The 19,155-nt window shown below is 37.1% G+C and overlaps 1 protein-coding gene across 1 annotated transcript; it reads left to right on the top strand.

Moving 5' to 3' along the window:
* The first annotated feature begins 3,589 nt into the window (after nucleotides 1-3,589).
* On the top strand, nucleotides 3,590-12,079 carry LOC121991832 (far upstream element-binding protein 2-like). Its single transcript, XM_042545888.1, has 7 exons — nucleotides 3,590-4,018; nucleotides 5,411-5,529; nucleotides 5,641-5,826; nucleotides 5,925-6,020; nucleotides 6,097-6,168; nucleotides 7,213-7,332; nucleotides 10,771-12,079. Exons 1-7 carry the CDS (start codon nucleotides 3,679-3,681, stop codon nucleotides 11,800-11,802), a joined length of 1,965 nt encoding a protein of 654 aa, XP_042401822.1. The 5' UTR covers nucleotides 3,590-3,678; the 3' UTR covers nucleotides 11,803-12,079.
* Nucleotides 12,080-19,155: the final 7,076 nt, after the last annotated feature.

Raw genomic sequence — 19,155 nt, 5'->3', positions numbered from 1 at the left:
TGCTGCCTGGGATGATAGAGGAGGTTGTGCCTAGGGCGAATGCGGCCGCTCGGCCGGTACATTATGGCGAGACTACCTCGGGAGGATTATATGCGAGCCAAGCGCTAGATGGGCCCGAGGCGTTCGGCCGGAGGTATAGTATCCGAGCCCGGCGCTCGATGTGAAGGCCCGACCGTTGGCCGGGTATATGTATCGAGCCAGGCTCGATGTGAAGCCGAGCGTTCGGTATATGGTATCGACCCGGCCTCGATGTGAAGACCCCGTTCGGCGTAGGGTATATATATCGACGGCGCTCGATGTGAAGGAGCCGTTGGTGGGTATATGGTATTCGAGCGGTAGCTCGATGTGAAGGCCCGTTGGTAGGGTATATGGTATTCGAGCGGTAGCTCGATGTGAAGGCCCGAGCCGTTCGGCCGGGTATATAGTCTCACTTGAAGACCGACGAGCACCGTCGTTAAAAATCGAGAGCCGCGCCGACCGGCTATAAATATCCGCGCCGACGAGCACCGTCGTTAAAAATCGAAAGTCGGACCGGCGACTATAAACCTCCCGGGCGACCGACCAAGAGTCGGGACGCAGTCGGGCCGGCGACTATAAACCTCCCGGGCTGAAGACCTCTGCACGGACCAGCATATCATATATTCTCTCCCCTGTTCGGGGTCGAGTTATCACCGAAGGCCCCCTAGCTGATCGGCCGAGAGGTTTATATCCGAGCCACAGGCTCGAAGAGGTTTATATTCGAGCCACAGGCTCGAAGAGGTTTATATCCGAGCCAAGCGCTCGAAGCCGAAGGCCCCCGAGCCGTTCGGCCGGGAGGACCAGTATATCGGACCAGTATATCATACATCTATCTCCCCCGTTCGGGGTCGAGTAGCCATCGCTAGCATCTATCTCCCCCGTTCGGGGTCGAGCGATCCTCGGCGGCATCGGTTCCGCCACCGGGGTGATCCTGGCGGGGCTGCTCTACGGCCTCGTCGAGGCCGGCGTCACCGCGGTCGCACGCATGTCATCGTCCGCCTGGCATCTATCTGACCGATCGACGTCACCACGGTCGTATGTGCGGCATCGTTCGCCCGACATCTATCTGACCGGTCGACGTCACCACGCATGTCATCGTCCGTCCGGCATCTATACATCCGATCGACAGCATTACGATCGTTCGCACGATAGCATCCGTCCGGCATCTATCCATCCGATCGGCATCATTCCGATCGCTCGTTCAGCATTGCCAACTCCTCGCTACTCGACTGCCGGACCAGCATTTTATGTTCGCTCGTTGACCATTCTCGATGCTGCTCATTCAGCACGTCAGGCCAGCATTTCATGATCGACTGATCGTCATTTTCTGTCGCTCGTTAGGCGTTGTCCGCTCGCCGTCTACTCGATCGACATCTTTCCGATCATCCGTTCGGCCACACCGCTTGATCTAGGTCGCACGCCCGGCCTCGTGCCGGTCTACTCAGCGTCCCACGTGCCACTCGGTCGGCTATCAGTTTACATGTCGAGCACTCAGCGTGTTGTCGTTCGCTCAGCATCTTCCGCTCAACGTCTATCCACCCGATCGGCATCACTTCGATCGTCCGGTCGGTATCTTCGTGGCTGCGTACTAGGCATTGGTTCGGTTACAGATTTGATCCGCTCGGCACGTTTATCATCTCATGCGACACTATTATCATAGCGACCGCTCGAGTGACATTATATTATCGGTTCAACGATTCGGCTTTGACATCGAGAGCGGTTCAACTCTTTGCGATAGACTGTCCAGTCAGTCGGACTCACGCCTCCTTCGACTAGACTTGAAGGGGAGGCTTGTGATCCGGTTGTGTATGGGCATGGGAGTAATTAGTTGGTGAAGGAAGGACAGTTTGGTCTTTTTAAGTCCAATTAGGTTTGACTTTAAAGGGAAGCAGGGTTCGGCTTTAGAAAAGGAGGCTTTTTTGGATTTGGTTCGCCGCCAGGGACAGAGAGGAGGACCACCTCTCTCACTCCCGTGCTCAGCTCATCACCGGCGCCAGGCGCCGCTGCTAGGAGGAACATAGGGGCATGGCTTGCTTCATGTTTCCTTGCAGCCACCTCCTATCGCTGGTTACAACTCCGACGCCTACTGACATCTATCCTCCTCCCCTCGCTGCTGTCTGCTCCCCTGCGGCCAGCCTCCGCCGCCTTCTTCCGCGGCCACAGCCACAGCGTCGGCTAGTCCTCTAATGCGCTCCACAGCGCCTGTGACGCCTCTATCGCGCTCCGCATCGCCGTCGAGTCCTCACTAGCGCTGGGCTCAGAGATTAGCATAGCCGCCTATAGTGACCGCAGCCGCCCCTTACCGCACTCAGTGCTGCCTCCAGCGACTGCTGTCATCACTGTCGCCTCCTCCGGCAGCGAGCACTACTTATGCTGTTTACCTATGCCGGCCTTTGAGCTGGGATTGGTTTCCAGCCATCGAGCCAATGGGTTTCACTATTCACGTCATTATTAAGCTGATGAGTTATTATGCTTAGGAGTTGCAGATATTATCCGGCCTGCGAGCCGTCTCTTTGGACTCCTGCTACATTAGATCACAGGCCATCGCGCTATGACTTGATCAGCATCACTATCAGCTCATCCATCCATCCGAGGGCGCCCCCCTGGGCCAGGGTACGTTCTCGTACCTTCTTTGCATTTATTTCAATATTCCATTATTATCCGGATATTTATGCATTTGTGGGATTCGCCTCGAGCACCGAGGTACCAGAGACCGGGGGAACCTGGTCGCTGGATACAGGTACAGTTGACCGGAGGAGGACTTCTGACGATCTGGTCAACGTAGAGGACAGATCATCGACTGAGTCATGGGGATGCGGTCAACCTTCCAGACACGTCACACCGGCAGGTTCGTTTTCTCAGCTTCCAGACAGGATCAGTAGGTGTAATAGGTTAATTTGTTTTGCTTATTGAAATATTATTTTAACCATGCTATCACTCTCAAAAAATAAGTAAAATTAATATAAGTTAATCACACTATTATAGAAGCTAGCAGCAATCATCTACATATTTTATCAGCTAACTTTTACACGATCAATCATAATAAGATAATACTCATTTTAAATATAGTGGATGTGATGAAGTTCCCTTAGTTTATTTTTGACCATTAAAATATTATTTTAACTAAGTTATTACTCTCAAATAAATAAAATTAATATAAATTAATCATTAGAAGTTAACAGTCATCTTCTTTACGTTGTAGAACTAGTTTAATGATTTTAATCATTAGCAAATAATACTCATTTCAAATATAATAGGTGTGATAAAGTCCTATTAATTTTTTTACTTATTAAAATATTATTTTAAACATATTATCACTAACAAAAATAAAATTCGAATAATATAAAATTAAAACTAACAACTAATTTTTACACACGGTTAAAACTACCTACTAACTTCTGTACACTAAAACAGTGAAGATCAAATAGTTAAGGATATTTGGAGTCGTTCGTACTAAATGAGATGCCAATTTAATTTTAATTGAAACGTCCGACTAAGATTTTACAAATAATGACGCGCTTTTTTTTTATTTGTTATTTTTTTACCAGTCAAACTAATAACTGCGCCGCCCCTAGCAGCCCACAGTTTAGGGTTTACAATTCACGTCCATGGCTGCCACTGCTCCCCAATCTTTGCGATAGCTGAGCCGACATCGCTCTCATGGCGGACGACCTTCACTATTCTTCTCGACCCGATAACAAGCGAAAGTTCGGTAATCCGGCGGATGGAGTCGCCCCTTCGCTGCCCACGAGGAGGATGTCAGGCTTCTCGGCACCGATCGCCTCCTCGTCTCCTGACGGTGGTTCGGGCGGTGCTTCCCCCGCCCAACTATCTTACAAGAGCGTTCCTCTGCCCCTCGATGGAATCGAGCTCGCCAAACAGCGGGCCCAGGAGATCGCAGCGAGGCTGTTCAATGACGCCGAGGCCAAGCGACCGAGGGTTGAGACAGCCGGAGGCACAGACGATTTGAGGGACAGAGGCTTTGGCTCTGCTCCGAGTGGTAAGTGTTGTCATGGGTTTGATTGGATTCTTAGGTTCTTCTGTTTCTTCTCTTTACGACTGTGCGCTGGCTGTTATCTCTACTGATCCTTATTCGACTCTGATACATAACCGTGTGTTTTGACTTTTTATTTTGTATTTTTGTACACGATGAATCTGCTAAGTTTTTTTCCCCCTGATATATAACCGTATGTTTGATTGGAGCTTTTTTGGTTGTCTTGGTGTTCAGTTAGTGACACAGAAATAATTTGCATATGATAAGAAGATACTTTCTGAGTATGTTTGAACATAATTAGGGCAGAAAGCACTCGCCTTGGTGTTTGGCATCTTTTCATTCATCCGAGTTTTCCAGGACATTCATTCTAATTTTAAGATCAGGACACGCATCAGATGCATAATGAAACTCGGATGGAAAAAGTCCTGATACATAGACTTGCTATACACAAAGAACTCAGTCAATTCATTGAATTTCAGGTGCATGTGATTCAAGAGCATTGGATGGCTTAGTTGGAGAGAAATAAATAATAGTTTTATCATTACCAACCACCGAGCAGTGCCAACCTTATCTAGAAATTCATCTGCACATATGTGTATGTGAGAAAAATTAGGGAAATATTGTGTGTGGCATTTTTCCCCCATTACCCATCTGAACTCGACTTCAGAGGTGCCAATTGGTGCTTTTTTGGAAATACAAAAATTATGTTGTCTGCTTTGCTAGTGTATACTTAAAGTAGAACCCTCAAGTCTCAATGACAAAACATGATTTCTCCATGTCTGCCTAAGGTGCTTTCCTTCAGCTGCTAGACTGCTACCATATCTCTATTTTTCACGTGTTCTTAAGCGGAGATGCATAGGATTATGGATCACTGTAACAAAGTGTTCTGCGTCACTGGTGGTATCCATATGTTGGCTGGTTTTGGAGCCTCATTTATGTCTAGCTAAAATTTTCAATTTTAGCTAAGCGCTTAAGTAGTTATACTATTTTTTTTTTGCCAGGTTGCATAGCATTAACTGTCAAGTCAGTCAGATCTAAAGTGTCTTTTAGCATGGTGCTTGAACATGCGAGTGCAATTTAGGAGCCACAAAAGAGATCTTTGCTATCATACCTTGAACCCTCTATAAAGTTTAACAAATCCATTTGAACATCAATCATTTGACTATTTGCTCAATTGTCACCATGTTGCCATTGTTCATATGCAATTTACAAAGTAATTTGTACAATTCTCTGTAGATAAACATTTCTTTTATTCATAAAATATCTTTTGGTAGTGGTTTAATATATTTTTTTTATGTAACTTTTGTGATGATGCTTCACAATTGTCTTGCAGTATATTTGAGCCTTTTAGCTCTTTTCAACAATAAGTTTAATGATTGATATTTCCACAATTGTCAGATTTTACACTAAAGCATTTGAGCCAAACAGTAACTTCTCAAATTGGCATGACTTCTCATCCAATACCAACTTATGGTTTTCAGAATTCAAACAAAAAGATTGAAATTCCAAATGGAAGGGTATGATATCTGTTTCTCTTTTTTTTGTCATCTTGTCGTGTCATGTAGTTAAATTGGTTAGTTATCATATATATGGGTTACTGACATTTATTGTTTAATATTTCATCTCAGGTTGGTGTAATTATTGGAAAGAGTGGAGAAACTATCAAATATCTTCAACTTCAATCAGGGGCAAAGATTCAAGTAACTAGAGATATGGATGCCAATCCTAATTCACTGACTAGGTCAGTGGAAATTGTGGGTACGTCTGAACAGATTAGCAAAGCTGAACAGTTAATTAATGATGTGCTTGCTGAGGTATTGGTTTTATTCTGGTATCTATAAATTGATTGCTATGGTCAATTGAGGATATTTTGTGTTGACCACAATTTTTTATGACAAAATTACTTTTCTAGGCTGATGCTGGGGCTTCTTCCACCATTGCATCTCAGAAATTTGGTAGTGTTCAACCTGGTGCAGAACAATTTCAGATGAAGGTTCCAAACAACAAGGTATTTTGTCAAGATACAGTTATATAAACTTTGTGTTATACAGTTTGTGAACCTTTTAGTTTGATCATTCTTTCAGGTTGGTCTTGTTATTGGTAAAGGTGGTGAAACTATAAAGAGTATGCAAGCTAAATCTGGTGCACGTATCCAGGTTTGCATCTTTTGCCAATTAATGTTTTTAGCACTTCCCCCTAACAGATTTCAATTATAATTGATTTCATGCAAAATTTCCTATTTTATTTGTGAAAAGTGCATGACATGGAGGATCTGACTTTTAAATCCAAAATTTATTGTAAATCAGTTTTGGCCTTTTGGTGAGGGACTTGTTCATATAGTTGATTAAATTTTCAACTCTTTCCAAATCCTGATTGGTTGCTTTAATGTCTTCTTAGGATTTGTTTCATCATCAATCATTGTGTGTCGAAATCTTGTTAGGTAGTGCTGGGGTTTTAGTAAATATTACTGCCTCACTCACAGTATGTGGTTGTGCAAGTGCCTTTTAATTATTCAGTAAAATGTTTAAATCCTATCAACTTCTCTCTCTATATGCATAATATGACCATCTCTCTTCCGCCAACACTAATCTCTTATATTTACCCAGCTCCCACCCCTCCCTGTAGTCTTAGCTCAACCTCTTCTTTCATGAGGACATATTTCTGTTCTCACAGGGTCATTGCTATTGGCTCCAATCTTGCTTTTGACTTGTTTAATTCTTTATACTTTTTGATGCAGTGATTCTGGAATCTTGCTCTCGTATATTCTTTACTAATTAAATGGTATTGTGATTAGATAGTGCAGTGGTGAGAAAGAGAATAAGTGGCCACTTTCTTTGCTCAGTATTGTCTTCCTCTTCTCTCCTGAGTTTGTTGCGGCTTTTAAAATATTTTTGAATTTTTGTCAATATATCTATTTGCTAAATACACTTGATATCAGTGATGCTTATGTATAAATGCATGCTCTGATGTACCTCTTTTTGTTCTTTCTGTTTAACCATTCTCAGTTTGTGATGCTTTTGGTAATTTGCTTACATTGTCTTTAGCAAGGCACTTTATGCTCTTTCTATTTTTCTAGTATATGGAATGAACTTTAGCAAGTCATTATTCTCTGGCTCCTTGCTGCTTGATAAATGTTTTGGAAATTATTAAGTAGTCATGATACTTTTGTATCTATGATAATCTGGAGCATTTGGTTGTAGGTGATACCTCTCCATCCACCTCCTGGTGATACATCAACTGAAAGAACAGTATATATAGATGGCACGCAGGAGCAGATTGAAATTGCAAAACAGTTGGTCAATGAAATTATTATTAGTGAGGTATGAATTATTCCTAAATTTTATGATAAAAGAACTATGGTAGTTTGATATAACTTTTCAGATATTGTTGTGCAGTTGGCTTTTTAACCACTTTTTGCACTTGTCCTTTTATGACTTCCATGTTTAGTTCTTCAAATGTATTTGCAGTAACTAACTCAATTTTTGGCTTTATTTAATGCTATTTATTTACTTCTTTACTAATTTTGAATTGATGAAGCCATTTCATGATATTTATTCCAGGTATCCCATAAACTTCTAGTTTGTACTTTTCTCCTTTGATTTTACAGTCATCCGTATTAGTATTAATTTCCAAAATGTTTGTTTAAGAAACATGGAATTTGTCATTTTGTTAATAGAAAATGTGGTGTGACATCTCAGATTAGTCCCACATGGAAAAGGAAAAAGATGTTCATAAGTCTTAGATAAAAAAGGGAACTATCACCAACTTTTTGTTGAAGCATTTCATATTGGGGTTTGTCTTGTCAGGTCAATAAATATTTTCACATTTGTATGAGTTAACAGTTAGAATCAGTACAACCTAGTTCCGGAATGCCTATTGTGGTGGACCTTCCATTGGATTAAACTTCATATGTCACTGGTTAACAGGTTAGGGATAATTTTGAATAATGTATGTGGCTGGGTAATCATGCAGGACATCATGTAGTGGGAGAGTTGGTCAAATCTCAATTTAGTCCCATTTGGGAAGTTAAGGATAAGGGAGGTTGCTAAGATTTAGACATGGGTATTATCATCACATTGGGCTTGAGGCCTTAAGAAGCTTTGGCCAATCACTGTACATATCATATTTTTGGATCAATTATCTTGTATTACCAGGTTGTCATATGGTGTTTGCAACTTCAATTGGAGTCATTGCATTTGATTTATGTAGTTTTGTTATATGGTTTATTGTTTTTCGCATCGTCTGTATTTTGGTGCAACATGCGTAATTGTTCTCTTCTTGAAGTGGTGATATCTGGTATATTATTATTGAGACTACCAGGCTGTTCTCCAGTTTGATTTAATACGCACTTTGTACTATTGTCCTGGAGTCTTTCAGCTTGTTAGCTTGATAGTTTGTGCAACAGATGTGTGTGCCAAGCTAGTCTCTCTTCAAGTCTTACTCTTTATAAGTAGTCAAAATAATGTACTTGATAGATATTTTCCTCGATTGCGGATTGCAACAATGTTGAGAATAGTTAATTCAGTTTTGTTAATTTTCCTGAACAAGTGTGATTGGTTAATGTGTAAAAATTTTCAATTCATTCTTATTGTTGAAGATCCTGATTTTATAGAGCATCATGAGGAGATTATAAATCTTAATAGCAATGACCAGATAATACTTATGAATGAAATAATGACTGCACATCCTGGGTTTTTGTTACTAAATTCTATGTCAAATGATGATGTTTCTCATGACTGGATAACAGTTGAATTTTATTTTATCTTGTCATGGATGGAAGGCTAGAGATAGCTTGTCATATGGATGGAATGAAATTAACCATGCATTCAGACTTCTTGGTCCTAAATTCTATCTCGAGTGATGATGCCTCTCGTGTCTGGAGATTATTAGAATTTTATATTTTGTCTTCTTGTCTGGAAGGCTAGGCACAACTTCTTGTTGGATGGAAGGACTAGAAAGTAACTTCCTTGAAGATAGCAAAAAATTTAGGCTTTGCATTGTTCACAAGAGATTTTGTCTTCTCTTTAAAATGATTTCTCTTGATATAGAGTTTATCAATTCTATTGATTTATTAGTATCAGAATGAACATATTTCTGAGATTCTGACTCTGCTCGAGCACAGAAAGGGTAAATCTTTCTCCATTTCATCTGTTAGTTGCCGAACCTTTGTACTCATTTGATACATATTGTTGTTAACTTCCCTCTCTTTGTGATATAGTTCTAGGTTGTATTAATATCATGATTAGTTGGATCTACCCAGGTTAAATATCCAAGGCCGTAGATGGAGATCAAGGGGTCACTGGACAAAAGTATATGCTTTTGTGTCTTAATTTGAATTTTGTTATTGAACTATTCTAATTGTTAGGCATAACTTATGGGGTGAGGATGTAATTGGCTTGGCTCTGGTACGGTATTGAGCTTTAACTCACTTTAATTGTTAATTGACATTTAGGTGTATCCTGTGAGGTTTTGTTGTTATTGAACCCGTTATAGTGATGATATCTGATTGTTTCCTCCAAAGTTTATATTGGAGGTGAATTTCATGTTAACCCTTTCTATTGTACTAGCATTTTTTGTACCCTTTTAAGACTGCTCAAGGCCAAGAGTTTCACAAATTTAATCATATTTAAGAGAGTAATTTGCATGCCATTGTTGTGGGTGGCATGATATCATTTCCATCTGTATTCCTTTCTCTTAAATCTGATTGTCAATATACAAACTTTTCATGGAGATTTCTGAAAAATGGAGGGTAAAATTTGAGTGGGCATAGAATTTATAGGGCATTTTGAAGCACAATAGATTAGTGCATTTAAGTTGGTTATAGATGATAGTCGGCATCAGAATAAGTTTGAGAATCTTTTTCCGTAGTTGTCCTGCAGTTGGGTTGCAATATTTCTGGTTATGAGATTGTCTCTTTCATCTTATAAGATTGTTGAGTTGCTGTTTGAACTGTAAATGATCTTTGTTTATCCTTCATATTGCAATCTGTTTGCTGCAGGCAACTTCTTTGGAACCTTTTAATTGTCAGGTGTGAGCTTGTCTATTTATGATGATGACTTGCGACATTTTTATTTATCATGCATGAAATACTGGGATTTGTTATTATATATAAACGTAAAATAATTAATCTGCTTTTAAACCTTATAAGAATGGTTCTTCTGGATCAAGGGCTTTTCCTACATATGATCCGGAGGGTTATTGCCTTATTGATGTGGAAGGGACAATGTCAAAAGCTTCTTAGTGCAAGTCCTTTGCTCAATCTTTCTTTTCTAATTCAAAGTTGCAAACTATTCCACAATTTCTAGTTATATGGTTGTTGGAAACAGATCCACTGGTAAATCTTTTAAAAATTGTCATACTTCTACTAAACTATTTTTGAAAAAGCCAGTTGCTCACCGACATTGTCTTTCTGAGATATTTGTAACCTTAGACTTAAACCTTTTGTTATGTTTGGTATTATAAATTACTGTGTTCAGACTATTTGTCTAGATTTGTGGATTTCTTTGGTAGTCTGTTAGGTCTCATATCAGGACTGGATAGGTGGGCGTTCAATGTACCTTGAACTTATTTCTTCTCATGGTAAGTTGTGTTGTTCCTAGTATCCAATGAATGCTTGCATTGCTCCTCCGGTCCTTTTCATTTGCCTCCTTTTATTATGCTATATCTATTTCTTTGTCAACTTTTTTTCTGTTGTGTACGCTTGAAACTACTGCACAAGCTCACATGAAATAAATATAAATATATATATATATATGCAGCCTCGTGGTAGAAATCCAGCTACCTCTGGAGGATATCAGCAAGGTTACTATGCACCCCGTCCTCCAACAAGCTGGGGTGCACCTAGTGCGCCACCCGCGCAGCAACCTGGTTATGCTTACATGCCTCCTGGAGCTTATCCTGGTCCACCACCTCAGTATAATATGCCTCAATCAACTTATGGAAGCTATCCTCCATCTGGATGGGATCAAACATCCAATCAATCTACTCAGAAAACTGCACCAGGTTCTGGATATGATTACTACAATCAGCAATCTCAACAGCAGCAACAGACTGTTGGAGGATCCTCTACTGACGGTACTGCAGGCTACAACTACGGGCAGCCACTTCCTAATTACAATAATCAGGCTTCCTATGGTACTGCCACTTACTCTCAGACGTCTGCTGGACAACAAGGTTATGGGCAAGATGGATTTTCTAGTGGATACAGCGCTCCTGCTTATTCCGAGGCAGCGCCCAACCCACAGAGTGGGTATGATCAGCAGGCCTATGCTTCCACTCTTAGCTATGGCACAATGGGCACCCAATCTCAAGATGGATCTGCCTCTGCTTATGGTGCTCAGGGTGGGTCAACTCAAGCACCTGCAGTTCAACAACCTCCATTGAGTCAACCACCAAATACTACTACTGCTGGGTATCAAGGAACTCTTGCATCTGGATATGGCATTCCTCCAACATCACTGCAAAGATATGGGAACCAGCCCCCTCCCTCAACTGGATATGGTCAAAAGCCACCACCTAGTTATGAACAATCTCCTCAAGTCCAGAAGCCACCTGCTCCTCAGTCAGTTCATGGACAAGGTCAGCAAGCTCAAGCCCCTCCTGGTAGCTATATGCAATCCGCTGTTGTCCAGCCTGGATATGGTCAACCGCAACCCTATGGTGTGCCAACTCAAAACCAACCAGGTTATGTGCAGCAGCAGCAGCAGCAGCAGCAGCCATACAATGTGCAGCCTCCTGCATACTCTGGTGACAATGGAAGTGAAACTGCAACTAAGGCATCTGGAACCTGATTGCCTGGTAAGCCATATACATAGGAATGAAATCCATGGTGCTCTGCTTTTGGTATCTTAGAACCGCTAATTCTTCCTCTCTAAATGTGGTGCGACGAGGTTTTACATGTATTTGTGTAATCTAAGGATATCAGACTCCTGGTAAGTTACCTTTTAATGCTGCCTCATTTTGGATATAGCTTTAATGAAAATTATTGCTTGTACTAACAGAGCTAAAACACACTGTGCTCGTACACCACTCACTTTGTTATCAAGTAACAATTGCTTTTGTTTTCTAGGGCCTCTATCATTATTTCGTTTGTGAGAGTCGTTTCATTATTGTTTGATAAATGTATTTTTTTTTCTAGGGCCTCAGTATCTTATTGCTATAGCAAACAAATGCTTGGTTTTCAAGGCTAGTTAAATTTATTTATTTATTTTATCAAACTCATTTTTATAAAAATTTTCATTTAGCTCAAGCTAAGCTTCAACATTTTATGGAGCTCAGCTCGGCATTATTATCTTTATTTTTCTTATTATTTAGAACTAAAATATTAATTTAAAATTTGAAACTCATACTGTTTTTTTATAAAATTTATAAATGATTAAATTTAAGAGTAAAGTAGAGAAAAATTTTTAATCACAATTTGAATTTTGCATGTAATCTTTACTCATAAAAAATTTTATTTCCATTCCCTCCATACAAAGTTTTATTTGTTTCAATTTTCTCATATAAATATTATGACCTAATTATCCCTCAGATTTTTTAGATACAAAAGATTAAAAAATGAGTATAATTCTTCTTAAATTCAGCACTTTATATTAGAATCGAGTATATTTTTTATAAAATTGAGCATATTTTTTTTCTGTTTTAATATAATTCCTCCTAAATTCAGTACCATGTAAAAAGAAAATTTAATATATTTTCTATTCAATTAAGTATCATTTAAAAAAAAATTAGTATATTTTTTATCCAATTGAGTATAATTTAAAAAAAATCTAGTATATTCGAGTATATTTTCTATTAAAATTGTCCTTCATATATTTTTTTAGGTATAAATAGTCTAAAAATGAGTATAATTTTTATTAAATTCAGCATTTTAAATTAGAATCGAGTATATTTTCTATTCAATTAAGTACGACTATTTTCCTATTTAATATAATTCCTCCTAAATTTAGTACCATTTGAAAAAAAAAATCTAGTATATTTTTCATCCAATTGAATATCATTTAAAGAAAATTTAGTATATTTTTCATCCAATTGAGTATCATTTAAAGAAAATCTAGTATATTTTCTATCCAATTGAGGTGGAAAAAGAATCGTACTCAATTTGATAGAAAATATATTAGATTCTAGTTTAATATACTGAATTTAAGAGGATTTATACTCATTTTTAGATTTTTTATACTTAAAATATCATGGACAATTAGGTAAATATATTAGAATAGGGAGTGAAAACAAATATTTTTTTCTAATGGGGAGTCATGCAAAGTTGTGTTTGTCAATGGGGACTGCATGCAAATTTTTCCTTATAAAAAATAAAAAAAGCATAAAGTTTTTGTTTTTTGCTAGATTGGAAAACTACCAATCTCATTTGTGCAATCTAAAATAATCTCATGTATATTACAAATGATTGATTCTAATAAAAAGTTGACAATACACGCAAATCATACACTGATACACACTCCAAAGTTTTAATTTCATAAAGCTCATTTCATTTTTTTTATAGGTGTGTTTTCATAAGAAAAATGATAAACCATGAGATGTGAACTATGCTAAAATCTCTTTAAGGAAATACAATACTTCATTCATCTTCAATTTCATATTGTGACAAGCATGATAGCACATGAAAAATCCTTGAGAGAGCTCGACATTGAAGAGTAACAATTTGCTAATAATTTGACTTGGCTCTTTATCAGTGTAATGGACTCTTAGTATTTATATTAAATTATCAAATACCTTGAACATTTGAAGAACAACATAGTAGAAATGGAGCCATGAGCTAGGGTTTCGGGTTTCAAATTAGTTCATATTTTACATCCCAAACTTGATATCAAAATGAACCTTATGGTGTGAGAAATAAAAACCCTCAATCAATTTTGAGATTGTATGGTTGCACCAGTGGAGCGCAACATTTCTCGATAAGAAATAATCGTCGAGTTTTAGATTATGTCAAAAAGAGAGAAAACTGATCAGTTATTTAAATGACCTATATTTTATTGGTCTAAAAAAAAATCCATGGGCTAAAAAATTGTAATAGGTTAAAGACTAAAATAATTTACCTAGGACTTAAGCCCAATAAAAAAAATGCATCCCAATACATACTACTAACTTTAAAAAAAAACAAGTATGGGCTGGAGCCCATGCCAACCTTGGGGTGCCTCCTTCAAGCAGAGGAGGTCGTCATGTTGTGTAGCAACAACACCTTAAATGGTGAAATGGTGGACGACGTCGGCGGCGGTGGCGATGGTGAGGGAGGTTCTCCGAGCGATGGGTTCAGCATGAAGAACCTGCTCTGGCACGACTACTCTATATGGTTCAACTGTGCCTCCAATCAGGTAATTAAACCCAATCTGACCCTAAAGATTGCTCCTTTTTTCATTTCGGCATGACACTTCCACTTCCGGTAGTCAGACCGCAAGTGGTGTAGGTGTTGTTGGCGTTGTTGTACTCATTCTTGCAGCTAGGAATGGCGTCAGGGATCATGCTGCAGCTCTTCTACACTTCATGGGGAGCTAAATCACCCACCTCATCGGTGTCCTCTACATCGAGTACCGATCCAAAAGGGAGAAGGGGAATGCTAGCTTCAAGAATCACGACATCTGATCCTGTCAAACCTCGAAGGTGGTCACTTGCAAGATCACAAAATGGAGTGTAAAAAGGTGCATTAGCAAGTAGGTCAGGAGATCTCTGGCGCAACCACTCGGATGGTCAAGTCAATGAGGTGGAGAAAATATGAAAGATCACAAAATGGAGGGGGAAAAGGTGCATTAGCAAGTAGGTCAGGAGGTCTCTGGCGCAACCACTCGGATGGTCAAGTCAGTGAGGTGGAGAAAATATGGAAGATGGACAGTAGTAGAAAAATATAAAATGTCTTTGAAGTAAAAGGCGTACTTGCACTCATGGGGGCGGGACACTTTTATAATACCTTTGCGATCCCGTATTAATTAACCATCATATCAACATAAGGGATATGTCAAATTCTATATCTTTGCTATAGTGTGCACTATGCAGTCTTATCACTCATATGCTACTGGTATTACGTATTTTGTATAAAAATGTGATCCCACATGCCTCTGACAGTCCCACGTGTGATATTAATTGTGCAATGAGCTCCTGACTTGAAAGCCCCATTTAGATTTCTGGACTTGACCCAAATAGTGGGATAATGACTTTGTAAAAGAAATGGATCCAACCTCTGATCATGAGCTAATGGGTCTGTTTATATGTTTGTCTATCTTATAGGGAGGTGAGAGGAGTAGGGTCTTGCGAGTCAGAGATCCGATCAGAGTTAATTGGGAACTGAACGCAGGAGGATGCAAGGGAATAGAGCCTCGTGTTCCTGTGATTGAATCATGAGGACATAGGAGAGTAAAGCACCGAGAGACGGAGATCCGATCACAAGGACTTACGTAGGAGAGCAGAGCCTCGAAAGGCGGAGATAGGATAACAGAACTCCAGAAGGCAGAGATCCGATAGGAAGGATGTAGGGGAGTAGAATGTCGGGTTCCTATGATTTATTCGGGTGGTAGTCTTTGATGTCCCGATCAGACCTCTCGCTCAGGTTGATCTGATGTATCTCATATTTTGACTAGTACTTTAATTGAAAGATTAACTTTCTAATCCTAAATTTAATCCCCTGTATATTCATCGCATCATCATCCAAGTTCGATTAAACCATCTCTCTATAGTTTTCACCTATTCAACTAAACACTGACCATGTTCTTCAACATCCTCTACACCTTCGGCGGCTTGACCATGCTGGTGCTCTACTTCACTGGCACCACCAACATCCTCTACAGTATACACCTTGGACGGCCACGCCGTCATCGTGTGAGTTGCGTTCCAAAATCCAATTTTTGATACTTTTGTTTTCTTGCACTGCTCACTGATTCGAGCAAGGAGATCATGCTTGCACGCGATTTGGAAGCCAAGAAAAAAAAAGAGGAAAGATCTCTTTCAATAAAATAAAAATTTAAAGGGTTTTTTTATAATAATTTTATTTTAGTGTTATTGTAGTCATCACAAAATTAATAAATACTAGTATGATCGTGCACATGCGTTGCGTGTGTAATATAATAATATATAAATTATTTGGGTCTTTGTGCAATAATGCAAGGGTGACGGGTGACGTTAGAGAATCACAGCAATAAACTACTTTAACGGACTTCCCTATGGAAAAAATTATTTTAATTTAATATTATACTTATCTTAGTAAAAAAACTAAGAAAAGTATATTTTTTAATATCGTCGGCCTAAAATATTTATAGAAATTTTTTTGATCATAATGTCGTCAATTCTAAGATGTGAGATTAAAAAAAATTATAATTTTTTATATAAAACAACCAGAGAAAATTAATGATGAGAAAAATTCATAATAATACGTCGTAGCTGAGTCTCGAACTCTAGATCACTGATTGTTTCGCTTGTAAAATTACTAATAAACCTTGGAATTATTTTTAGTGTGAATAGAAAAAAGGATAGTAACGTAAATTCATTTTAGGCTTCGCCAAAGTTAATTAGTAAAGGGAGAAGATTTTTAATAAAATAGTAAGATATATATATTTACTATACATTTAGTTTTTTTTACTTCCTAAATACTGAATGCTAAATCTTACCTTCTAAATTCTAACGCTTAAACCCTAGCCCTAAGTTTAAAAAAATATTATACCAGTGTATAGCATAAGATAGACAATATCAAAGTCTAATATAGTCAATTTAACTCAATAAAAAAATTATATATAAAATATGTTTTATAAATTGATTAAAATTATTTTTTAAAAAATTAGAATTATCATAAAATTATTATAGTAGACTTATTTACTATTACAACCATTCAATCATTATCGTAATTATTTAAAGTGATTTTGTTTTTTTTATAATAATTTTAAAATAATTTTATCAATATTAATTAATATTGCTCAAATTGATAAATAATTTTTATATATATATAAAAGTACTTTATATAATTTTATAGTATAGTAATTAATCGCTACGAGAAGGATCGTTTTAATATAAAAACATAATAGGGTTTGCATTTTGGTACTTGTTTTTTAAAGAGACCTAAGTTTTTTATTACCATATATAATCTTTAATGTTGCATTGGAAAGACATGTGACGAATAACTTTGATCATTTCTTTAAATTTGATTGATAGTAAAAATTTTGATGTCAGCAAGATGAATAATTTCTTTCATTTCTTTGAATTTTATTTGTCTCCTTTTTATTGAGATGACTAATTTAAAAATCTAATTCTTACGTTCTCATCTACTATAAAATGTTGATTTTCATTATCTAATATTACTCACTGAGATTTTTTCATTACCTAACATTTAATTAGGATTTTTCGTTGTCTAATTTTCAATCAGAATTTTTCGTTACCTAACCTCTAGTTAAATCTTTCTCAAACAAGTATGAACTTGATCGATCCATGAAAATATGTTGACCCGTATCATTTTATGCTGTCATAAAAGGTTATTTTGATTTAACGAAAGAGATGTTTGTTTGAACTTGTCATCCACTTGAAAAAACGAGGAGACCGTTGACCTAGAAAAACTTTATTAGGTCGATATCAATCCTTTGCATCTCAAACAAGTAATTGAAACATAATAGATATTCGGCTAATTCAATAACGTAACTACCAAATTATTCAAACACGGAACGGGGGGAAATCATACGAGTGCACACGATTGTCACTTTTACGGTTTTCTTAATCGATTTGGTGCAAGAATCGGTCTTCGGAAGCCGTCAAGACCACGAGGCCAGGTAAACGCTAATCTAATTACTTGTCAAGTAAGTTGGGAAGCATGTACGTTGCGCATTTAGATGATTTTTTTTTTTAAATATATTGTAGTTAGGGATTGAACCATAGGTACTTGAGTGATAATTTAAATATCAACAATATCATAACTTCCGGAACAGTCTACGAGGTTCTCCAATATATCAATGGAGTTGTTTTATAGTTGACATTAATAGTGCGTTTGGTTCAAGTTATCATGTATAATCTTAGTTATGTGATTATCAGGTAATTACATAACCAAGGTTATGGGGAATAAAACATAACCAAATGTTGTTTGGTTCAATCTAGGTACTGCAACAAAAATATATTTGTTTGAAGGTTTTAATTAATAACCTAGTTTAGTATTTTACTAGATTACCCTTACTTACAAAACCAATTATATATAATAATAATAATAATAATTATTATTATTATTATTATTTAAACTCTATTATATTTTACTATATTTTCATGTTTTTTTTATTTATATATATTTTTTTTATTATTTTTTTTATGTTTTTTAATTTTTTATTTTTTAAAGTTTTTTTTGTTTTTTTATTTTTGTACTTTTGTACTTTTTTATTTTTTATTTTTTTAGGGGTTCTTAATTTTTTAGGGTTTTTTTTACATTTTTCTATTTTTTTTATGTTTTTTAACATTTTTTATTATTTTTACTTTTTTACATTTTTTATATTTTTTTTATGTTTTTTTATATTTTTAAAATTTTTTAATGTTTTTTCTATTTTTATTTTTTATGATTTTTTGTATTTTTTAATGTTTTTTTCTATTTTTTAAAGTTTTTTACCATTTTTTATTTTTTTATTGCTTTTTAATGATTTTTTATTTTTAAAAAAAAATTACGTTTTTTTATATATTTTTATTTATTTTTCTTTACATTTTACCTTTTTTTCACATTTTTCTTTTATCCGAGGGTATTTTGGGTAAAAAAAATCGATAACCCCGGAATCAAGAAAAACCTCAGTTTTCCTAGGTTTTCTGATCCTTGGTTGCATGCCCCTTTTGCTGACGTGTCGGACATGGAACATTACTTGGGAATCATCGATTATCTAAACCAAACAGAGTTTTTGTTGATAACCTTGGATGGATAACCAAGGTTATCAAGGATAACCCCCAACCAAACACATCCTAAGGGTATGTTTAGTTAGACGTTATCCTTGATAATTTTAGTTATCCATCTACGGTTATCAACGAAAATCATGTTTAGTTTAGATAATCGACGATTCTCGAATAATGATCTATGCTCGACACGTCAGTAAAAAGGGCATGCAATCCGAAATCTCAAAACCTCGAAAAAATAAAGTTTTTCTTGATTCCGGTATTAACAAAAAATTTTAATCAAAAATACCTTTAAAACT

This window comes from Zingiber officinale, chromosome 6B, assembly GCF_018446385.1.
Source record: "Zingiber officinale cultivar Zhangliang chromosome 6B, Zo_v1.1, whole genome shotgun sequence".
Classification (NCBI taxonomy): Eukaryota; Viridiplantae; Streptophyta; class Magnoliopsida; order Zingiberales; family Zingiberaceae; genus Zingiber; species Zingiber officinale.
The sequence above is the reverse complement of the archived record's forward strand: the minus strand, read 5'-3'. Positions and strand labels throughout refer to the sequence as shown.

Excerpts from the sequence above, each read along its gene's own strand:
- LOC121991832 (XM_042545888.1), top strand. The coding sequence starts at position 3,679 with ATGGCGGACGACCTTCACTATTCTTCTCGACCCGATAACAAGCGAAAG. Across the intron at positions 5,530-5,640 it reads TTGAAATTCCAAATGGAAGG|GTTGGTGTAATTATTGGAAA; the intron begins GTATGATATCTG and ends ATTTCATCTCAG. Across the intron at positions 7,333-10,770 it reads ATGAAATTATTATTAGTGAG|CCTCGTGGTAGAAATCCAGC; the intron begins GTATGAATTATT and ends ATATATATGCAG.